At 38.8% G+C, this 23,975-nt stretch overlaps 1 protein-coding gene across 5 annotated transcripts; it reads right to left on the minus strand.

Moving 5' to 3' along the window:
* Positions 1 to 624: 624 nt before the first annotated feature.
* On the minus strand, positions 625 to 23,759 carry flvcr2b (FLVCR heme transporter 2b). Of its 5 annotated transcripts, none has more exons than XR_004108883.2 (11): positions 22,728 to 23,758; positions 16,240 to 16,381; positions 13,434 to 13,574; positions 10,401 to 10,468; positions 9,928 to 10,031; positions 8,712 to 8,822; positions 6,422 to 6,527; positions 5,790 to 5,901; positions 4,473 to 4,543; positions 2,022 to 2,170; positions 630 to 1,221 (listed from the first exon to the last, which is right to left on the minus strand). XR_004108883.2 is itself a non-coding variant. In XM_035995238.1 (10 exons), the coding sequence occupies exons 1-10, from the start codon at positions 23,325 to 23,327 to the stop codon at positions 2,090 to 2,092; spliced, it is 1,536 nt and encodes a 511-aa protein (XP_035851131.1). In that variant the 5' UTR covers positions 23,328 to 23,759; the 3' UTR covers positions 625 to 2,089. The 5 variants fall into 5 exon arrangements, 3 of the variants coding, with proteins under 3 accessions (XP_035851131.1, XP_035851132.1, XP_031177658.1); XR_004108884.2 differs by having other exon boundaries at positions 4,488 to 4,543; positions 22,728 to 23,757; XM_035995238.1 differs by having other exon boundaries at positions 625 to 2,170; positions 22,728 to 23,759.
* Between the last annotated feature and the right edge of the window lie 216 nt (positions 23,760 to 23,975).

The raw sequence follows: 23,975 nt of genomic DNA on the forward strand, positions 1-23,975 counted from the left end.
CGTTCCCCTAAGGGTACTTTGGAGTACTGCATGGGATAGACTATGTGAGATTTTTTGAAAACGTAAATTTAAAAAATATCTGTAGTGCATAATTCATTAAATAATTACTCACTATAATAATGAATGAATTTAGTGATTAGTTGTTTTTTTCAGTTACATAATTGTGTCGTAAATTAGACACTGATGGTGCAGGGCTTTATTGTGCCTCTTTATTATTTCTACCAAAATGTTTCAGGCTGGTTTATTTTACTATATTTCTTTACTATATTTCAAAGGGGATACATAATTGAAAAAAGTTTGAGAACCACTGACTTAAACCAGTAATTAATAAAGGTTAATACAACAATACAACTTTTTTTTCTGTTTTACCTATGCCGAGGTATGATAACCTTAACCCATTATGACTTAATTATTTTTTTGTATTCCATTGTTGTAGGCTAATGTTTGTTCAAGCTATATAAACCTGCAGGTAACCTACACTTCTGATCCACGTCATGCTGTAAATCCTGGAGAGAGACAACTGGTGTGTGTGCATCTGGGTTTACAATCATCTATGGCTTCAGTCATGTAGTTTCACCATGAGATACACACATTGATGTAAAGCATGACACCAAATGAAGAAAATAAACTTCATAAAACAGTTTTATTTCATGTTAAATGAGTAAACATGAATGGTGTTAAAAAACATATTACACAACGGTGTGTGGATTAGAAACCCTTTAATGCTGTATAAATTATTTTAACCACAAATACCAAAATCCCTCATACTGTATTTACAGTATCTGTGTTTATAAGCAATAACAGAATCAGTCATTTACTCATGGCAAATGTACTGTACATAATCAACACTGTATCCTTAAAGTACTGACAGGTAAAATTGTAGAGGCACAAACGTTTCACAGATGTTTCTTGCAGATTTAGTGAGATCATTCAATTTACACTTAAATATAAAAAAAAACATATTGCAGCACATTACATTTTATGTATTAAATTTGATTCAACATTTAAGCTTTTTTAAATGTGTAAATAGTTAATACAACACTGTACATCTAAAAGGAAGTGGGGCTAAAGACTTCTGGATGGTGTTGTTCTATCTCAAGTTCATGGTCATTTTCAAGGCCTTTATGTAACTCTTTATTAGTGTGTGTTTTGCGTCTAAAACTTGGCTTCTTCGACGATAGACGATCCAGCCAGACTTCTACTGTGGCAGTCTGAAGGTCCCTATATCAATTTAAAACAGGCTTGTTAAATTCATCAGTTTTATAGATTCAATGCAGAAGTTGTCTTCTGTCTCTGTAGACTTTAGGTTGATCGGTCTAACATCATCCTAAAGAGTACAGCCTTTAAATATTTCCTCCACACATTCACATTCAAGATAACATATGATTGAAAAGGGCCCAAATGTTTTTGCGGATTTTTTTTCCACATCATCTTATTTGTATATTCTGTTGCTACAGGTTACTGATAGACTTAATGTGCAGAATACTTTTAATTTGAATGATACACTCTTTGCAAAGGACAAAAGATAGGACCAAAATGATCTATTAAAATGCTAAAGTCCCTTCTGTAGCTTCAGTAAGGAAATATGACTGCTTCTTTGTGGTTATTTGAAATACCAGTATGTATTTGACTTTTTCAAATGTACTGTTCTTGATGAACTGTATGTAACTGACTAAATGCTCGATGAAAACACACACATATACAAATAAAAGCATATTAATTGGCCTTTTTCATAGCAGACATTTGGACTTGTCTAAGCAGGACAAGCACAGGTGTTACTAAAACAACTAAAAAGCTGTAGTTTCAAATAAGCCTCAATGGTTTTGTATTAACGATCTGAAATCACAAACTGAAACAGGCTTAGTAAAAAAATGTTTCATATTTACATGATTGTGTGAATTTTATTCAGCGTGATGGTAAGAAACCGAGTGAGAGACAGATGTTTAACAGTGACAGGTGGAAAGATGTGAAGCACGTGTTGTGATTATAGAAAGTGTTTGCTGATTGCTCTGTGCTCCTACCTTTGTGCATCTGAGTGTTGAGCTAAGATTTGAGGAGATTTTTTTGTGAAGGCAGAAAGGTTTATTGATCAGGCGTGTGAAGGAGGAGTCTGCGGCTGGGTGATTAGCGCTGTGGCTCCGTAGTCTTGTCTCGACATCTGCCCCTCCGCCTAAAACAACAGCTACTGATCACTTGTCACTCAGCATTTATAGAGGCGTGAGTCTCCGGTCCCAGGGTGAAGTTGCTGCGACACAATCTGATTTTGTAATTCCCCCACTGAATTCTAGCTTGTCCCACAGTACTGACTGAGTTTGTAACATTGTTTAAAGTTGTAATGCTTCCATTTACAGTGGTGCTCATAAGTTTATGAACCCATGCTAAAGTTGACTAAAAAGAGGAATAAAATAAAAAATCATCTTTTGGAAATTGATCTTAATGCCTTAATTAAAAAAAAAATAGGAAAAATCCAACCTTTAAGGACACCAATTTTCTTTGTGAATGAATAATGTATCGTAAATAAAGAAATGTTCTTCCTTAAAATACAGGGGGCATAAGTAAGTGCACCTCTATGTTAAAAAGTCAGATTTTTATTTTTAAAGGCCAGTTATTTCATGGATCCAGGATTCTATGCATCCTGATAAAGTTCCCTTGGCCTTTGGAATTAAAATAGCCCCACATCATCACATACCCTTCACCATACCTAGAGATTGGCATGGTTTTATTTCAGTTAGCCTAATAGCTGGTTTGATTTGCAATGAGAGATGAGTTTACGGAAAGTACCTCATATAAAAATCTGCCTGCCTCTATGGGAATTTAACATAGGGGTGTACTTACCTATGCCCCCTGTATTTTAAGGAAGAACATTTATTTATTTACGATACATTATTCATTCACAAAGAAAATTGGTGTCCTTAAAAGGTTGGATTTTTCCTAATTCTTTTTTATTAAGGCATTAAGATCAATTTCCAAAAGATGATTTTTTTATTCCTCTTTTTACTTTAGCATGGGTTCATAAACTTATGAGCAACACTGTATATGGCTACGTTTGGCCAGTTACTTTGATATCATAGAAAGGCAGAATAGGTGGGAGAAGGTGAGAGCGTTTCACAGTGTCAGACTTGACTGGAGGCAGTGCTAGTGCAGACCTGATAGATATGCTATTGAACTCACAAAAGTATCAGTAGAAAATTATTTTTCATTACTTTTTGGCCAGCACTATTACCACTCACATATCTGTTCGTTAAGTAAAAGGCTACAGCCAGCAGCCACTTATCTTAGCTTAGCTCAGCTCCGAGCCAAAAAATAGTTTGGCACATACACTATAACCTCCATAAAATGGAGTTAAATTGTTAAATTGTTGTTTTTACACCTGGTTTTTTGTACGGATTAATCAAACAAGATATACGTTTTTGATTAGTTAGCTTTATTGATGCTGGTTAGTGAATTTTGTTCCCTTCAAAAGGGCCAGGCTAGCTGTGTCCCCGATTCCAGTCTTTGTGCTAAGCTAAGCTAATCATCTGCTGGCTCTAGCTTCGTATTTAATGGACAGATACGAGTGGTATCGATGGTCTCATGTAACTCTCCACGAGAAAGTTCATTTTTGAGTATATTATGAACCCTCATGTCTGTATGTCTGTTCTTCACTGTATGTTAGCATTAAATGTGTTTCCTGTCATCAGTAACTTCATCACAGAGCTTGGAGACTCACCCAGGCATCAATGACGATTTGCTCTTCATGTTAATAGAGGTCATTTGTTGCTTTGTAGCTTCTTGCTCTTTTTTTTCAGAGATTGTTTTCAGGTTCTTTCTCAAAGCAATGCTACACAAGGTAGGCAAGTGGTGAAATAGAAAGACATGTATTTTGACAGGGGAAATCACATCAATAAAGCATTTACCATTGTACTATAAATGCATTAAGCTCTAAGATATTTGTACATTTCTTAGCATGTAAGCAGATGTATGCTCTGTTTTACAACATGCAGTCACCTGAGAAAGATGAAAGCAGGCCATCGGGCCATAATCAACACTATTTCTATGAAAAACAGACACAACACAGACGACAACAAAAATAGACACAATAGGAGCACATGGTAAGTTATTTCTGGAGCCGCACAAGACGCACATGTGACCTTGACTGCATGGCTTCCATACAAACTTATGACAAGCAAACAAATAACACATGGGCCCTTTTCACAGCAGACATTTTGACTCGTTATAGTAGGAAAAGCACAATTGTTACTAATAACATTAACAATTGCTCCGTGCAGTCAAATGTCTGAGTAAGCTTTATGACAGACCCTGAAACTGAAGCAGCTAAATTGAATTCAGCTCATTATTTGTATTAATGCTTTTCCTGCTGCGAGATGTTAAAATGTCTTCCATGAAAATGGCTTATTCCAAATTATACTACCATCACCATTGTTTGCCTACATACACTATATCCCCAACAATTAAACATTAGCATTACACCCCTTATTCTCACTTACTGCTGCTTTGGCCAACATGTTTGCATTTTGTCTCCGCAGATCAGACTTAATTAAGCCTGCAGAGAAATAAAGACAGAACAGGTAAACCTGCATGAAAAACTGAAACAAAAATGTGTGGTTGAATGACCTAATGTAATAAAGTTGACTATCCAGTAGGTGGCTCTTGTGCACAGACACATTGCAGTGGCTCTGTTCAAGTACAAGGATTTCCTCTTTGGCAACAAATATAAATCTGAAGAAAATACAGTATGCCACTCAAGTAATGCATCCTAACTTACCCTCAAACTTTGCACTGCAAAATTATGAAAACCGTTTGATTGCAACCTCATCATTAACCTCAATTTCCATTTCAGGAGAAGGTTCCCCAACAGGTCATAACCATTGTGACTATGAATATATCATAGAGAGCCAATACTGTTAGGACTCTACACTGTATCACAAAGTGGGAGTTCAGTTATGGTTTTCTCACAAAGCTGTTCTCTTTCTGGCAAACTGGCATGATGACCACAACAAAAAAGTCCACTCATATTGCTAAATGCTGACTAAGTTACAAAAGGCACTGAGTCACTCTGCTGACCTTTGTGAGCAGAAAAGTTGCATTAAAGTCTTGCAGGGTTTTTGAGCACAATGTTTAGTGCTTCAGTGGCTAATGCATTTTTAAAAAGTTATACATTACTCATAAACCCCTCAATGGGCCATGAGAAAAGAACGAAGTGGCTCTGTATTGACTGAGGCCTGAAATCTCACATTTAAAACATGAAACAAACTGCTTCAAAACAAAATGTTTACGGCTCCACCTTCTGAATTGTTTTTCTAGAAACTCCAGCTTAGAGCTTCGCTTAATGAAAATCACTCACTTTTGAGTGAGGATCAACAAAACGCCTGTGGTTACACAATCTCTTTTTAGCAACCTTCAGTTAAATAGTTTTTATTTTACTTGTTTAAGAAAAAAAGAAGAAAAACTAAGAAATCTAAACCCTGCGGTCTCCTAAGGTCAACTCACCTTCCTGTAAGTAGGTGACTAAAGTATAGTTCTTAAGTATATGCAACAATAAAAACACATTTGTCATTATGTTACATTCTGAATGTGTCATAACATTCAACCCTGAAACAGTCCTTCAAGTTACACAGTAACCATCATCTGCATTCTTGGAATTTAGCATTTTTTCCCACAGGAATGCTAGCAAACTCATAACAGAAACAGTGACAAAGACAATTCTTAGGCATTGTTGTACATGACATAAAATCAGTAGTTTGCTATGACTCTTCACAGCATATGTTTCAAAGTCAGATAGTTCTTACCTGTCATTATTGTGCCGATTAAAAGAAAAACACAGAGGAAGATGTTTCCTGCCAGTGTGCCGAAGCTGTCCATGATCTTCCCCTGGCAGATGGTGAATATAATGCCAAACACCTGTGCATGCAGAACATGCAATAGTTAGTAATAAAGCTGGTGTTTGCACGTACCCTCACAACCACAACAAAGGAAAGATGCAAAACAAAATAAAAACACACTACAGCACCTCATCAGTCCACTTTCATCACTCAATTTCATCACTCAGCAGCAAAGAAGTATCAATATGGCCTGGCAAAAATAAGGCATTCAAAGGAAGTATTATAGATCCACTACCTGCAATCAGCTATCCAGGGCACGTTACACAGAAGTGATTTGTGAATGGTGGTGGTGGTGGTGGCGGTGGCGTCATGTTTCATAAATGAATTTATGTCGCTCGGAAATTTGTGTTCATGTTCATACATGGTTTAGAAGAATGACGTTTCTTTTGTCTGTTGCATGTTGCAAAGTCAAATCAGGATTTTAGCACATTTGACAGAACAGATTCAGCTGACACACAAACAATTGTTCTCATGCTATCTCTTTGAGTCTTTTCTGCACCATTATGTTTTAAGTGACCCTATAGGTCATTGAATTGCACCTGTGCTGAGCAGTTGAGGAGTCCGGATGAGGTTCCCTCTGACTCTGGGTACGTCAGCTCCACCGCAAACTCAAAGCCCAGCGGCAGGTAGCCCGTCATGAAGAACCTGGATGGATGGACGGACACACACACACACACACACACACACACACACACACACACACACACACACATTAAACATAATTGTTAATCACAGGTTGATTTAATTACAGCTCTTTTTCTGCTAAACTGCAACATTCCTTGCACTAATTTGATCTAAATGGGGTTTTGCATGGTTTAAGCTAAAGCATACCTCCTGCACAGGCTCTGTCCAGTGATGTGTTTTGCCTCTCCATCTTTATAATACATAACTTGCAAGTGGGTGAAAACTTTGCACTCAGGAATTTAAGACTAACACCCTTAGTCTTAAATTCCTGAGTGCAATAATTCATCAAGTGAATCATTAGTTTAATGACATTGACAAACACATCAGCCTGCGTCAGTACATACTGAATTTGCGGACGCATTTCTTAGACATTTACCTACACTCTTTCTGCCTATAAATAAAACAACATAGAGCAATAATATCAAGAGCTTGTGAAGGGATAATCTAATAATACACATACATAACAATAAACATTCAAAATCAAAAATAGAAATGTTTAGATACTACGATGGGGAAAGAAAAATACTCAGGACAACGGTTGTACACACTTGAAGAAAAAGAAAAGAAACTTTATTAATGGAATATCAGGAATTCCAGCAGGAATGTAAAGCTAGCTGTAGCTCATTTAGTCTCGATTAACAAATTAAGCTTTCTGTGAGTTATTTGACAATTCAGCCGGACTCACATGAATGATGTACTCTGGCTGGCACGCATGTATGGTATGTCACGTATGTGTGCCTTCACAGAAAGAGCGAGCCCAATCTGGAAGGCCAATCTGTGCCGCTGAAGATGTGTAATGATTTCATAACAGCCATGTAAAGGTTGCAAAAGTACTGCTGGCTACAGGATCTGGTCTTACCTACATAAGAAGATTTTGTGGATCATTTTCACATGTAAATATATAATTAATAGTGGCTCTTCAACCTTCATTTTAATGCACTGCACCCACGTCACTATAATAACTTGCAATCTGAGAACCATCTTGAATACAATTTGATCAAAACTACTGTTTTTTAATTGTCCATATTGTTGTTGGTTTTGAATACATCTCATGTACCCAGGACTGCTTGCAAAGCAGTATTAGTGAATTATGCAGATTATTCCACACAACTGTGTCCTGTATCTATACTTTTTTCTTTTTTCCATGAGCAGGAGGCTGTCTCACTACTACTGGTTATATCCTGAGTTTGAATACTGGGTCAGTGTGTAGAGACGTAAATCGTTACTTTAGATCCTTCTGTGCGTAGGGTGTACTGTAAGTGCGAATGCAAACAAAAAAACAAAAACCAAAGTTGACCTCAAAATAAACACAGCTGTAAATTATTGTTGCAAATGTCAACAGAAATATTGCACTTGTTACATAAGCAGGGTTGCACAAGTTTTCCGCAGTTTCCATCTCTGATTCAGTTTAGTTTAAAAACCTGCAGTGGAGGAGACAGCATCTGTGTAAGGAATGTGCAAATAGTTAGAGCTTAAAATGTGATGTTGCTGAGCTCACTCAAGCTTGCTTACTTAGGATATAGTCTCACATTGCCAGACCTTCGGGTTTGGCCACTCCACACAGCATTCCGGGATGGGAGAAAAACGTGTTCTGGTTTATTGCCATTTTTTTAAACCAATCACAATCATCTCGGGCAGCGCTAAGCGCCAGACGGAGCAACGGTGCCTCTGCAAAATAGCCTCGGGAAGGAACTTGTTTTGGTGGAACGTGTATGTTCAAAAGTTGTTTTAGTCGTGCAACAGAAAACTCAGATTGGACAGACAGTCTCGCTAGCTGTCTCGATTGCAGAAATCTGAGGAGCAGGTAACCATAGTACTCAAAATTTAAAATGTCAACACAAAGAAAGCAGAAGGTAACGGACATCCGGCCGAAATGAGGGACATCCGGCAGAATTTCTGGCGGCACCTGAACAATCCCGGAAATGAAACATCGTTGATATAGACTACTTAAGATTTAATCTATCTTGAAATGCAGTATTTATGGTGGTTTGGTTGTAAATATGTCTATATACATATAATTTTGGTTTTCTGTCCCTTGACTGAACAAATAAGTGTATAGCAAAAACATTAAAAACTAATAAATCCTTAGCTCATAGTACGTAGTACCACAAAAAAGAAAGAATGAATGAATAAATGAAAGAATACCCGAGAGTTCCAGCGGTGATAAAGACCACCCAGAGGTGTCCTAGATTGAGTGTAGCAGCATAGACTATCATCCCCACCAGAGACATGAAGTAGACTGCAAGGGTTGTCTGCCTGAAAAAACACATTAGAAATATACAACACTGAACACTACAATCATCATTTTAATGGTAAAATCAGAGGACTGTTGCTGTAGTAGACCACTGCAGCTTCTCAATTGATTTAAAAATGTATTCAGATTAAAAGCAGTCTTTTATAACATTACAGACAGATTCAAAATGTCAAGGTATATTGTGGAGTTTTTGACCATTAGTGCATTAGCGCTATGGAGCAATGTTTGTTTTCTTGCATGTGCACCAGGACCCACAGGGGATCTTTAAAACTCACTACATAATTACAGCTACTCATTAATATATGTGACACGTTTGGAGAGAATACACATGAGATTGTCACAAAACATAATTTCATTTATCTTGAAATAAGTATTGTGCACATTGATCATAAGACAATTGAAACTGCAGTCTGAAATTTTGAATAAGGTAGCACCTTGCTGATTTAAAAAAAATCCACATAAATATGTAATAAACAGCATTTGAAAAAACATGCCCTTTTCTTTTAAATTGTATGCACCTCTTTAAGAAAAGTAAAGAGTATAGGATGCTAACGGATTTATAATAATATTGAAATGTTGAAATAAACAGATGAACTGCAAAGTATTTGAGAATGGGTCAATCAAATATCTGGATTAGAAAACAAAGCCAGGTGGTACTGAATGTGTCCCTGCATGTGTCACACACACACACACACACACACACACACACACACGCATTCCCCCATTTGCAAAACAATACTCTTCTAAATAAGACAGTGGAGGGTTGACTGAAACCCCACATAGGGTGGACAATGCTGTCACAACACAGCCAAAAGGCCCATTGGGTCAGAAAGATCACTGTTAGAGCAGCATGCTGCACCTGGAAAAACAGACACAAAACCCCAACAGCCAACACACTAAACAAGATGTCCAGCGAGAGAAGTGAAATGACAATACACAGTACAAGAAAAAAACTGGTGTAACTGAAATGTTGGCTATGATACAGATTTAAAAAAATCCATGTGAAGTACAACTTAAACTCTTTCTCTTAGCATTGTTTTGATTCCTAACACTGGAAACTTCACAAACTGCTGTTCTTGTACTTCTCGATTCTGACATTCGCCTTACTTGTAAGTTTTAGTTTTGTCTAACCAAATGCCACAGATCAGGGAGCCGACCATCCCCGCAATGACAATGGTGAGGCCAATCCTCCCAGCATTCACTTCTTCTCCCTAAAGGGTCAAAGAAGATAGGACATATGTTACCGACCTTATGACCTTACATACTAAGGAAAGGCAGTTTGAGAGAAAGCAGACATCATTTCAAGGGAGTTGAGGTGAATTGGAGTGAGTTTATACATCTGGTGTCAAATCAATCCTTTCTCCACACCGCCTACTGATGTAGAGTGAAATTGAATTAATTGAATTATTCCATGACATTATACAGCAGCATGTATCAATACTTCAATAGAGAAAAGTCTAACTGTCCTATGAAATAGTGTTAGTATGGACATTGCGACCATAGGAAATTATTAATTCAAACTAAATACTATACTGTATGTCTACCCATATATATACGCAGACACAGTAGGCAGGACTTACAGGGTAATGCTCGATGATCATGCGGTTCAGCAAGGTGCCAACAGCATAGAAACAACCCACGTTCAAACCTGTCAGTTGGGAAATATTGTCAGTCTTCACACCACAAAAAACATCTTTCAGGAAACTTTAAAGTTGAGGAATCATTGAGCTAACTTCCTTAAGTGAATTGTGAAATATTGTAATGCGAGCGGTCGAAGGGTTTTGTTTTGCATTTGTGTCAACTGAACCTAATCAGGCTTGTTTCCGAAACAGAGAGCTGTCCCAAACCAAGGATTTCTATAAAAGGACAGGTCTGCACCGAGTGTTTTAGAACAAAACGTTTTAGATTCACGTCAGTAAGTCAGACATAAACTACACAGAAAGAAAATATCCTGCATAAAAAAAATACTCACAAGACCATTAACACCACGTTTGGAAAATTGTTAAGAGAATAAATTGAGTGAGGATGTAAAACGCAAAAGAAAAATGAATATATATTTCTATACTATTTGTAAATATTACTGTATGAATGAGCCTGTTACTTTTATATTACTGGACATTCATGATCAACAGCTACAGACAGGGACAGGTGGAGCTGCAGCCCAGGACAGAGACTGACAATCCCAGGTGAATCTGAGATCATGTGAACTCTGCATAGTTATCTGGAAACTCAAAGATCGTATGTAGAGGGACACAGAGACACAGACAGAGACACACACACACACACACACACACACACACACACACACTAATAATAATAGTAATAATAATAGTCACATGAATTGTGTCATGTGAAGTGACACAGTAAGGTCAAGCAAGGTGAATTCATTAACTGCTCACAGCTGTTGGACGTAGTTGTTGTGACTTCACAAGCTTGACTAAATTGACAGACTGCCGAGAAACTAATTTCATTTCTCAGAGACCTTTAACTTCATAAAACATTTGGTCTTTAGGTCACATTGATCATTCGTTAAACATTGACTATTAACAAACTTTGAACCCCTCCAGGACACACTCACTCTCGTCTCTATATAAACTTTTATATAACCAATGACTTGTTTGGATGTTTATGACGTTTAACGATAAGATAAACCTTGTTACACTTCAAAGGCAAACTGTTAGGGCTTTATTGGAAATCCCTTGGTTTCTATGATAATATAACAGCTATTATAAAGAAGAATCATTAAGTGCAGGGCAGATGTGATGTGTTGGGAGGAATACCTGGATCGAACAACCTTTTTCAATTGGATTGGTCAGTTTAAAGTAGGGATGTCCCGATCAGGTTTTTTTGCCCTCGAGTCCGAGTCCGAGTCATTTGATTTTGAGTATCTACCGATACCGAGTCCCAATCCGATACTTCTATAATATATGAAAAAAGAATAAAGAAGAGCGAAAAAACAGGATGTTCCTTATTTTTTATTTAATTCACCTTATTTTAACATTCAACAACTCCGTTAACAAACAGAGCACTTCTGTTACGTATCTCACAGTTTGCTATGGCAATGTGATGTCATGCCACACGCATTGCTGTTTCTGTGTGGAGTCAAAAGGGTCTAACTCTGTGCCACCGCATAACTATAGATGTGTTAAAAAATAATGAGAATATATATACATATATATCCGAGTCCTGACCGGGAGGTAACGTCTGATTCCGATCGAGTCTGAAACCACGTGATCGGGCCCGATTTCCGATCACGTGATCGGATCTGGACATCCCTAGTTTAAAGCAACTATAATCCCATTCAATATCTTTATTATGACAATGTATCAAACGACAATATGAAAGGAGTCGCTCGTAGTGATGAACGTACAGAAAATTATCACCCGAATCTGTAGCTCCCCTCGGCTTTACTGAGCTTTTTAGGGGCTTTCAGCTCATTGTTAAGCTATCCAGCCTTACTGTTTTTGCTCACTCTCACCACTGTCAATGTGTCACTTCCGGGTGAAAAAGGTCTAAAAACCCACTGTACACTACGCTCAGCACCAAACAACAGACAACAGTTAGCAACTAGCAGGTGAACATAGTGGAGCATTTAGCAGCTAAAGAGACTTACATTTCAATCAGAAGATGGTGGAGACCAAAAACAGAGCTACATGAGAGCGAATATTGGACTTTAGACATCAGATGACCATGAACATGACATTGTTAGGGTTAAGTTTGCCATATCATATAATAAGAAAAGATAAGATATACTTTATTGTCCCTGAAGGGAAATTTGTTTTGGACTCGAGTTAAATGGTGAGTTAAATGGTAATTATATGTCCATGTTGTCTTTACAATGAGAAAAATCAGAAAAACAATTAAAGAAACACGGCGACTTATTGGGACTTTAGCTTATTCACCGTATCCCCCAGAGTTAGATAAGTCCATACATACCCTTCTCATCTCCGTGAGTGTTGTAACTTTGTCTGACGCCCCCACCACTAGCCTAGTTTAGCACAGATCCTGGAGGTAACCGGCTCAAACTAGCCTACTGCTCCCAATAAGTGACAAAATAACGCTAACATGTTCCTATTTACATGTTGTGATTTGTATAGTCACAGGGTGTACAAATAACATGAGACACAGCCATCTTCTAACCGTATACAAACTGGGAACTATATTCTCAGAAAGGTGAAGCACTGCTACTGTGTGAGTGATTTGTTCGCAGCACCTGAGAAGTCCCGTGATGAGGAGCAGAGAGTAACAACGGTGCTTTTCAGGTGTTGCGCTGGTTACCTCCAGGATCTGTGGTAACCTAGGCTAGCAGTGGGGGCGTCAAACAGAGTTACAACACGCACGGAAATGAGAAGGGTATGTATGGTCTTATCTAACTCTGGAGGATACGGTGAATAAGCTAAAGTCCCAATAAGTCGGTGTGTTCCTTTAATGCAGCTTTAATGGTTACAATTTAAGCCACACGGGTTATCAATAAACAACCACCTAAAAAAAATAAAAGCCCTGCCAGTGGATGTTTTTTACACTGGTCTAAAATAGCTTTTAAAGTACTTTTTTATGTTGGTTCATAAAATGAACTACTATTACTATTACTGTGGAGAATGGCGTTGACTGACCGTAAGTGATGATGAGGAGGATGAAGGGCTTGTTGCGGAGCAGTCTGAGAATAGAGGCCGTGTAGGAGTACTGCTCTGAAGGGATGCTACGAGCTGTGGCCTGGGCCTGAGTCGGAGGGAGTTTAGGACGCTCCTGAAAGACTGACATATGGAGAGACCAAAATCAATATTAAAAACAGTAAACACAAATAACAGCAACAGCAGCAAACTCACATACATTGCCATGCAGGTAACAGGTGAACACTTTGCTGATTCAGCCATCAGCAAACAGTCATGATCACAGACCGATGTACAAAGGAATATGTCATTTATATACAGTATGTGGTATAACATATCACAATCACTTGATGTTTCTAACAATTTTGTATATCTTCAGTGACACTGGAACAAGTTGTAAAATTACTGTATTTGATTGGAATTTATCTTACTCTAAAACTGCTAAAGGGCAAAAAAGGGGAATATTGGGTACATTAATGTTTAAATGCTTAAAATAACAAAATGCTACTGTTTGACCTTAGTTTATCCTCTTTACATGAGGAAACAGGGCTGCAAACTTCCAAATTGTCCACCACATGCATGTCTGAGAAGGCCATGGAGGCCAAATGAGCTGTGTAATGGGACACATTCAGACATAGCTGTACAGGTCCAAACATAAACAGTACGCTCAATACACCTTCACATAATGCATGCTGTAGATACACTCATATTCATTCCCTGAGCGTTTCTAACGCCGAAAGACAGTCAGCCAGCCTCTGACCCAGAGGACAGTCATATTTTGGGGTGACAACTGTGACATGACCTGTTTCAGTCTGTGTTTTCTCCTGAGTGAAAGCACGCGCCCTGAGGCTTCAAGGGGAAACACAGATGTCCGTCTTTGTAGTTTTTGGATCTGAGCCAGCCTTTTCTTCCCACCGGCAAAACAGACCTGAGGGTCTGTGTTTAGTAACCAGTTCTCACTAAACCTACGAAAATAAACGGCTCTTTAAATTATTAATGATGTCAGCTGCATGTTACTAAATGTTATTGTTATTTAAAGGAAATGTTATTCTAACTGTACTTTACGGTTTTTGCATGCAAATTTTTCTTTACCACTCTCGGTGATTCCCCTTACTCAGTCAACTAGATCCACTCATGTTATGTCTTAATGCAGACTTTCTCTGCAGTTAACTTTGGCTGCCAATTTGTTTAAAAAGGAAGGCAGCAGCCAAACTTTTTCTCTCACCTCTCTTTGCACATAGTTTATGCAAATCTCTGAATCCTGAGGTCTGCCCTGCTGACTCACAGGCCTGTTGCAGGGCTACAGATGGCCCTGCCAGCAGGACAACCCTCACACATGGCATCTTGCATGTATGTGTGAGGGTGTGCTATGCGTGTGAGTATAATATGTGTCATATCATGAAACCAGTGAGGCCAACTGGTATGAAATATCTCGCTGGAGTAACCAAGAGCAGCATAAGTCACGTCTATTACCATAAACCATAATATGACTAAGGAAAGTCTGTATGTCCTGTAAAGACTTTGTGATCAGTGATCACTGATCTAACGAGTTATGTGATGTGGATGAATTTAACGCTTATCTATCTTTCTTGTTATACAATCAACACTGACGGTTTAATCAGTCTGAAAGTTGTACATGGTGCCACTATGGAAGGCCTTCACAAGCATCCTTTTGTGTTTCTGAATGCAGAACGCTTACGAGTGCCCCCGCCCTCCCCGTCCTGACAAGACAACAGCTTTTTCATGCAACTTGTTCCTCTCTTACAACTACCCAGCCCACAGCTTTCTATAGAAGAGTACATACTAACATTGTTTGCTACTGACTTTCTCCACAATAAAAAAGACATAAAATCAAGTTTGATTACTACATCTGAGGTGCTAAATGTGTAATTGAAAATATAAATTCTGAGATAAATGCGTAAGGGAAAAGAAGGAAAAAGACATAGTGGTTAAAATGCATTGGCAGCAGATATAAAGCAGACTACAACTAAGCATTTTTACTCACAACTCACATACTGTTTGTCAAGTCACGCCACTTCCTTCTAACCACAAAATGTCCTTTTGTGATAGATCATAGACATAGATCCTCTATTTCTAATATCTCTATAACTAAATATGTTACAAAATAATACTGTTCACTATGCTGGAGCACTCTTTTCTCTACTTTTGGTGCCTGCTACCCCGACATTCCTCCTGACCTGTACCACAATAGTATCTTTTTTGTGAATATCCCCTTCAGGGAGGGTTTTGTGTTGGTGCAGACATGCAGGTCAGCACTTTTCTTGTCCACTGAATGGTGCTTCTTGTCAGAGTGGAAGTCTGCTGTGAATTAAAACCATCATCAGTTGGATCCACTGAATGAGAAAATCCCACTGGACTGAGCGAATATTGGTCCAGACAATACACATGAAAATGTCTGAGTATGTTTCTGAGTGACAGTATAAAGTGTGGGGAAGTAGAAAAGCTGAGTGACTGAAGTGATGTCACGTTTGACTTCATTCATTCTTACTCCTTTGACTGCTTCATTGACCTCGCTTCTCTATTCCATTCACAGAAAAATCATTGGTTACACGGTACAGTGATATCAGTATTAAAATAGCATTTAAATCCAGATAATCTACATTTTATGTAAATTCAAAAAATGCCGAAACGTGAAAATGGTGTCTAGCCATGCAGAAAGTTTCGGTTTTATCTGCAGAGGTTTTAAGATATCCGGCTCCGTCTGCATAGCAAGATAACACTGGAAGTCGGTAAGAAAACCCTATTTTTGGTATGTGGACTGACCCATGTGCTACATTACAATTCTTACCAAAGATAACAAGGATGAAGAGTAAGGTAGCCACTCCTGCTGTGATGTAGAACATAATGCTGATGTGATGAGCCAGCTCGTCCAAGTCATCCACATTAGGAACCAGGATGGGAGGCACAAGGAACCCAATGGCAATACCCAGCTAGAAGACAATGAACACATATAACACATATGAAAGAAAAAAACGGAAGTCGGAAGTGAACACACATCATTGTTTTTCAAGTTCAAGGTGACTTAAAAACAGAAAAGTTTTGCTCATAACCCTGTTGTTTCTAAATTTAATATGCTGACTGAATGGTACCACAACGTGTATTTAGAGGGTATTATTGCTTGTTTTGACACCGGTGAAAGTGTATATTTTAGTAATGTAATATACGTTATAGGTTTAAATACACACTTAATAACTTTATGATCCAATTAATCTTTAAAGGTTAGATGGGATCGTGTTATCTATAGTACATCTTGGTAGTTCAATTTTAATTATTAAAAACATAATTAATCAACTATCAATTTTTATTTTTTAATTGTCAAGCCTCTCAAACAAGCCGTTTTACAATGTCACTCATCTGAAACTCGCATGTGCAGGTCAATGAAACATACCACATGGAACTTTTTGCCCAACAGAAAACCATCTCAGAATAGTTATTTATACCATATCAGGTTGCTATGTAACCATGTTTTAACAGCATCTATGTCGTCTGACTAATTCAACACAGAACTTCACGATTTGGAAAAAAAGTGTTTATACTTAAACAGCTGAACAGTGTATGACGAGGAGATTTCAGGAAACAGTTAACACAGTTTTCTCTGGACTTTCGCAACAAGACAGTAGAAGTCCTATACGACTCTGGCATCCCGTGCAGCTGCATAATCTACAGACAGCTGCCTCACTATGTGGACACTAGATATTCAGACAAACCTGGTTTCCCAGAACTCCTATGGAACAAGCGGTGGAAACCTCTTTCTCTCCAAACCACACTGAGGCAAGGTAAGAGGGAATACCAAGGACGAACACAGTGGCTACTGAGCACATAAACTGGCCAAAAAAGGTGACTGGGAACAGATTGGGACTGGCACTACCAATTTTTATCCAAGCACCAATGCAATTAAAGGCTGACCCAACAAGGATAACGTCCCGGATTCCCCTGTTGTCCAGAAGCCACAGGACGGGCAGAATTAGTGGAATGTAAGTGAGCAGGTAGATCATGGACAACCAGTCGATGGCCAGAGAGTCAATGTTGTAGAAGCGCATGAATATGTTGCTAATAATGCTGTACTGAAGCCACATAAAGGCATTGCCGGCTGAGACGGCGCTAAAGAGAAACAGCATGAGCCAGCGACGGTGGTAAAGTTTGGTCTCAGCCTTGGGGGCCAGCTCTGCCTGGTCACCCTGTAAAGCCACGACGTCTAACCGTGACCCAATAGAGATGGCTCTGCCTAAAGGTCCGGGAGTCCACTGCAGCGAAGCGAGGCCCGGAACGGGATTCTCTGCAGCCTTGGACCACGGCCAGTCTTCACCACCGAGTTCAGAATTTGCATGGTTGTCTTTCAAAGTATTGTTTTGTGGCATTTTAACTGTCCTAAAGTGGGCCCCTGGAGCGTGAGAGGTGAGAGGTCCTGAAATTTCAGAGCTTGTGTCCTAATAGCTTGCTGTCCTGTGTGCAAACTGCCTGTAGTAGAAAGATGCTTTTCTCAGAGGAGCCAGAGAGCGACCACAGCTGGAGTTACTATTGCCTTTACTAGTGTCCAGATTCACAACTCATAGCATGTGATGGCATCTATACCACATATTTATCGCCTTCAGTCCGGTCATGTGATGTTAATACAGGAATTCTTCCAATTCTACTTAAACCACTCCTACAAACTCAAACCTTGTTTTACCTCTTGAGTTAACTGTCCCTATTATAGTGACCCCAGAAAATAAAAGAACAGATATTTCTCTGTTGAACTTTATTAAGTATCTTGTGAAGGCTGAAGGCTGACGTTAAAGGTCCAGTGTGTAACGTGTTTAGTTGTTCATTATCAAAATCTGTGTTGCCTGTTCACAAACTTGTTTTTTCATGAATATTTACCACCACCATCAATTCCAAGTATTCCTTTTGGCTTGAAATTTTACATTTGCATTTGCATGAACTGAGGTAGACGCTCCATATTCATGCGCCATCTTGAAATACGTTAGCTGGTAAGGGACATATAGGACAAACTGCTCCGCCTTTCGCGTTTTCGCTGTCACATGATAAACTCACAGGTGCTGCTAATGCTGCAAATGGGTATCGTCGTATCCGGGCCCCGGCACGTTTGCAGAAGGAAACATGGAGAACCACACGTATTCAAAATCCAAATTCCAGGAACAGGAGTCTTCTTCTTCTCCCAGAAAAAGAATAAAGGATATTGAAAAGAGCAAGAGACCGGCTTTTTGAAGCGTGAAGGCTACCGTAGCTGTAATACGTACTTTGGACTGCGTGGTGCGAGAGAGTTGATTGCAATATATGATCTCAACGCTAGATGGGAGAAATTCCTACACATTGGACCTGTTTTCCTCATTTTGCATGCATGCAGTTTAAAAAGTAGATTTTACCACAGATTTAGTTTTATGTTTATTTTCATATTATATAATATAATTTTAGTGCCAACTGCAATGCAGTGCCTTTGAGATATGACTTATTTGACTTATTCCTTCTTTTAGACCATTGAAGGGTGTGATGCGATGAAATGTCCTGATAATGAAGGCAGTTTGGATGCAATAAAATAACACATGATAAAACCAGTTTGAGGCCTATATTGTATGGATGCAGGATATCTAGTCCAGTCAATTATCAAGTCTGTATAAGTTGTTTGTCATGCACAAATGACAGGAAAAGCCTTTTAATGTGAAGAAAATAAACTGATGTCTCCATGTTTACTGGCTCTGTGGAGGGGTCACTAAGAATAGTGCGTGTAGGAAGGTTTGTCGAGGCAGGTTTGAATGGGGTGTTAAACCTGTCTGACGGCTTTACCTCTTTCAAACGCTACCTGTGGAGGTAAAAACTCAGCAATTTACAGAATTGGACAAACTCATATCTAGGTACATATGGAATGGCAAAAAGCCTAGGATAAAATATAAAACATTGCAGCTTAAAAAGGAATATGGAGGAATGGGACTTCCGTGCTTGTTAGAATACTATTATGCAGCTCAAATTAGGCCTCTTGTATGTTGGTGCAATCCCGGGTACTCTGCCAGGTGGAAGGACCTTGAAATGGCAATGTCAAGGATCCCTCTTCAGGCAATTATTTCAGATAGGAAATTAACCAAACACCTCCTGGACAAGGCAAATCCACTTGTTGGCTTATCTCTTAAAATCTGGGAGCAAACTGAAAAGTTGTGCAAAATACAAAAATTAGCTAAACTATTAAAATGGTGTGCTTTTGATAGTGATTTCCCTCCTAACTTAAGTGATGAAAGATTTAAGACACGGGCAAAGAATGGGGTCACTGCTTACTGTACTCTGATACAAAAGGGATCTCTGAAGAACTTCCAGATTATGAAGGAAGAATATGGTCTTGAACAGTAAGACTTTTACAGGTTCCTCCAGATGAGACATTGTTTTGACACACTTAAGAAAGATGTAGATATGGCAAATTTAGAAAGTGGTTTGATTAAAATCTTCATATCTGCATACAACTCTGAGTCTAACTCTAAAACCATATCCAAGATATACAACTGCTTCTCACAAAGAAAATCACAGGAATCACTGTATATTAAGGAAAAATGGGATAGTGAGAGTAATGATGTTGTCTCTCAGGAGGATTGGTACAATATTTGCCAAACACAATGGGAAACCACTAGTTCTCTTTGCTGGAGGGAATTCTGCTGGAAGAATCTTGTACGTTTCTTCATAACCCCCCAACAAAAGCGACACTACACTGCTGACTCTGTCTGTCGGAGACTATGCCTAACAGTGCAAATCACTATCACATATTTTGGTCTTGCCCAGTGCTAATTCCTTACTGGAGAAGATTCGACATTCTATACCTGGGTAATTTTCCAAAAGTGATGAATGCTAAAGACAAGAAGCTTACGTCCATCTTACTAGCTGCAGGTAGAAAGGCCATAACCGGTAAATGGTTGAAGCAACAGGCTCCTTTGATCGATGACTGGACAGACATAGTTTATGACATATACAAAATGGCAAGAAGATTTTGCCAGCTTATGGTCTAAGTGGACCGTATATATTGCTCCCAGAAGAGTAGACTTTATACAATGTATACTATATGCATTTAATTCAAGTACACACATTCCTCCCACTTCTATAATGTATATAGTTCTGTTTGTGGTACCAGACAGACCTTTTATTGAAGACTATGCACAAGTTATCAAAAGACAGGCAAGTGTTTTGTTTGTTTGTTTGTCTTCTATTTTTATTATCTACATGTGAAGTCCATGTGAAATGTGACGGGTAATAACCTGGAGGTTGGCCAGATGCTTTTTGATCTTACTGATGTGGATTCTGGATATGTCCTTGAATTGTGTATTTGTTGCCTACTTTTGAGAGGGTAGGGGTGCTGGGAAGGATGCAAGATGTCTTTAATGGTTAATGTTTTTCTGTAATGCTCTGGATACCAATAAAAAAATTAATTAACAAAAAACCTGTCTGACGGCCAAAGCGTTGAATTTGTTGAAGTTGAAACAAGAAGATTTGTTAAAAGACAACATGCTCATTAGAAGTCTATCCAGCAAGTGTTTGTTATTACTGTCTGCATCCAAAAACCCAGTTTGTGCTCTGGGTTACACACAGCTAATTTTCCAGCACTAAGCGATGACTTTTAAGTGACATTTTACTTGATGTACTGTAAGTTGAGTCAAGTGTTGTTTGTTCAGAATCTTAAAGTGTTGAATGTGATGTTTACAGTGGCACGATGCTGATCTTTGCACTGCTGTCTGCCTTTTTGGCTGCTCAAAATGTCCTGCTGCCTCTTACCTTAGATAAACACTACAATAGCAGCACACTAATGCATAGGCATACAAGTAAAATGAGAATGATACAGTTTCTCACAAAAGTGAGTACACCCCTCACATTTTAGAAAATATTTCATTATATCTTTTAATGGGACAACACTGAGGAAAGTACACTTTGCTACAATGTAAAGTATTAAATGTACAGCTTGTATAACAATGTAAATGTGCTGTCCCCTCAAAATAACTCAACACACAGCCATTAATGTCTAAAACGCTGGCAACAAAAGTGAGTACACCTCTATGTTAAATTCCCATAGAGGCAGGCATATTTTTATTTTTAAAGGCCAGTTATTTCATGGATCCAGGATACTATGCATCCTGATAAAGTTCCCTTGGCCTTGAAAGTGTAATTTCTTCAGTGTTGTCACATTAAAAGATATAATGAAATATTTACTAAAATTTGAGGGGTGTATTCACTTTTGTGAGATACTGTATATGTGAAGAATGTTGTGAGTTGTTTTACTATCACAGGTCACAGTACAGTCACAGAAAAAAATCCAGAAAACAATTTCCATGGGGAATGTCCTTGGGCGCCTAAGGGTAGCTTAATTTATAATAAAACCTTGTATTTTATAAACTATATGTGTTTTCTGTGCACAAATCTTAATTTGTAAAGTAACTGAAGCTGTCAGATTAATGTTGTGGAGTTAAAAGTACAACATTTATCTTTGAAATGTAGTGGAGTAGAAGTAGAAAGTGCCTTGAAAAAAAGTACAAGTACCTAAAATGTATACTTAAGTACCGTTCTTGAGTTAATGTACTGTACTTTGTTACGTTCCACCACTGGTTTAGACAGATTTCAGGATTCCATCCTCACACAATGTCTGAGGACATATTAAACATGCTTGTATTTTATGTCCCTTTTAAGTCCCACCATTTTTCCAAATCTTGTTTATGTGTTGTGGTCCAGGACCAACATCTGTTTTTTTTGTATTCTGTGGTCATATAATGGCCATGGCAGAGGGCAAGTATAAAGGCTTGACCACCTAGGGACAAGCTTACAAGAAAGGTTGTTTTGTGTAAATATGAGCCTCCATGTGCTTCATGCTGATGAATAATAAGTGGCTTTGAGTTGACAAAGTTTTATTTGTGTGTAGAGATCTGTTTAATATGTACCATATAACAGTAGAGAAAGTTTTTTTGTCTTCATCTCTCACTGTTACGATTTACAATACCTTCATACAAAGTTATATATGATTTAAGGTACATAGTGGTTGTTTAAATGTATGTCTATTCTTGCATGCTGGTTCACTACAAATATTGCTACAATTTATTCATTAAGTAAGCGATGCTGTGGCTTGAACGAACAGGGGATGGACTGTGTTCGCCTGAACGTGCGTAATTACGCAAACGTGCCACATAAATGTGGGAATGTCCGCATGACCGGTGGTGAATGGAGCCATTACTTATAGATTAAATTAGTGATTAAGTAGACGAAGAGCTATCCTGGCCTACTTACTGATCAGGGGACAGTCTGTGCTTCACAGCCTACCTGATTCCCGAAGACTCCGATGGAGCAGGCGGTGGACACTTCCTCTGAACCGAACCACACTGACGCGATTCTCGACGGCATCCCGAGGATGAACACCTGCGCGCACGAGCAGCAGAACTGCCCCAGAAAGGTGACGGCGAACAGGTTGGGTTTGACGCTGGCCACTTTGATCCATGTGCCTGCACAGTTTAGCGCAGTGGCCACAAGCGCGATGACCCGTAGCCCCTTTTTGTCCAGCAGCCAGGTCACGGGGAAGATGAAGGGAATGTATGTCAGCATGTAGATCATAGACATCCAGTCTATGGTGAAGGCGTCCACGTTGTAGAACTTCATAAAAATGTTGTTGATGATGCCGTACTGTATCCATTGGAAGGAGTTGCACAGTGAATATGAGCTGAACAGGAGGACGATCATCCAGCGCCGTTTGTACAGACGGGTGGGTCGCAGCGCTTCATGACCGTCCAGCTGACTCTGATTGTCGGCGCATTGCACCGCGTCACCCGCCTCATCCAGTTTGACATGGTTCTCTAAGTCCACCCCGTTGCCTTTAGTTTGATCCTCGTTAAGTGTAGTGTCTCCCAACGCTTGTTTCTCACTCATATTAAACTAGTCTGCTAAATATACTCATTGAGTATAAACTTTACAGTCAACTACTGTGGGTTAAACCACTACAAACTAAACTGAAAGTCGACGACAGATCGCCTACAACTTCATGTTTTCAGCTATAATGAGAAGTCCAATCAAAATATATGTTTAAATTCCCCGAACTGTTAATAAGTAGTGTACGCAGTGAAGGCTAATCAACTTCCAGTTTGAGCGGCATTTCCTCCCCGAGTTGAAGTCAGTTCAGCAGTCGACTTTACGCCTACAGGTACAAGTCCAATACATTAGAGTTACAGATAATTTCATGAATGAATATGATCCTCTCAGGACAAGGTTTCCGAGTGGTCACACGTGTAGAAGCGCCTGTTGTGACCCTCCACCCGGACCTAAAAATCGCTTTGGGATCTTGAAACACGTCGGTCAACTCAGAGGGCGGAGTTTCATAAACCGTTCTTCGGTATCTGAGAAGCCTGTTGCACTGAGATATATCTCACATTTAGCCTACAGTTTGTAACGTCCTTAAATGCCGGTCCTTTCTTTTCTGATATAATGTCTGTTGTATATAAAAACATTGCAGATATCAAGTTATTTATTTTGTCCATGTGCCTATAATGGAATTATCACAAAAAGGTGAAAGAGACAAAA

The sequence above is a fragment of the Sander lucioperca genome, chromosome 19, assembly GCF_008315115.2.
Source record: "Sander lucioperca isolate FBNREF2018 chromosome 19, SLUC_FBN_1.2, whole genome shotgun sequence".
NCBI classification, from domain to species: Eukaryota; Metazoa; Chordata; class Actinopteri; order Perciformes; family Percidae; genus Sander; species Sander lucioperca.

What these genes read in the sequence shown, in the direction of transcription:
- flvcr2b (XM_035995238.1), bottom strand. Translation starts at nt 23,327, where the DNA reads ATGAGTGAGAAACAAGCGTTGGGAGACACTACACTTAACGAGGATCAA. An exon ending in TCGGAGTCTTCGGGAATCAG is followed by an intron (nt 16,382 to 22,727) that starts GTAGGCTGTGAA and finishes ATTGTCTTCTAG; the next exon opens with CTGGGTATTGCCATTGGGTT. An exon ending in ATCACCGCTGGAACTCTCGG is followed by an intron (nt 6,528 to 8,711) that starts GTATTCTTTCAT and finishes CCATCCATCCAG; the next exon opens with GTTCTTCATGACGGGCTACC.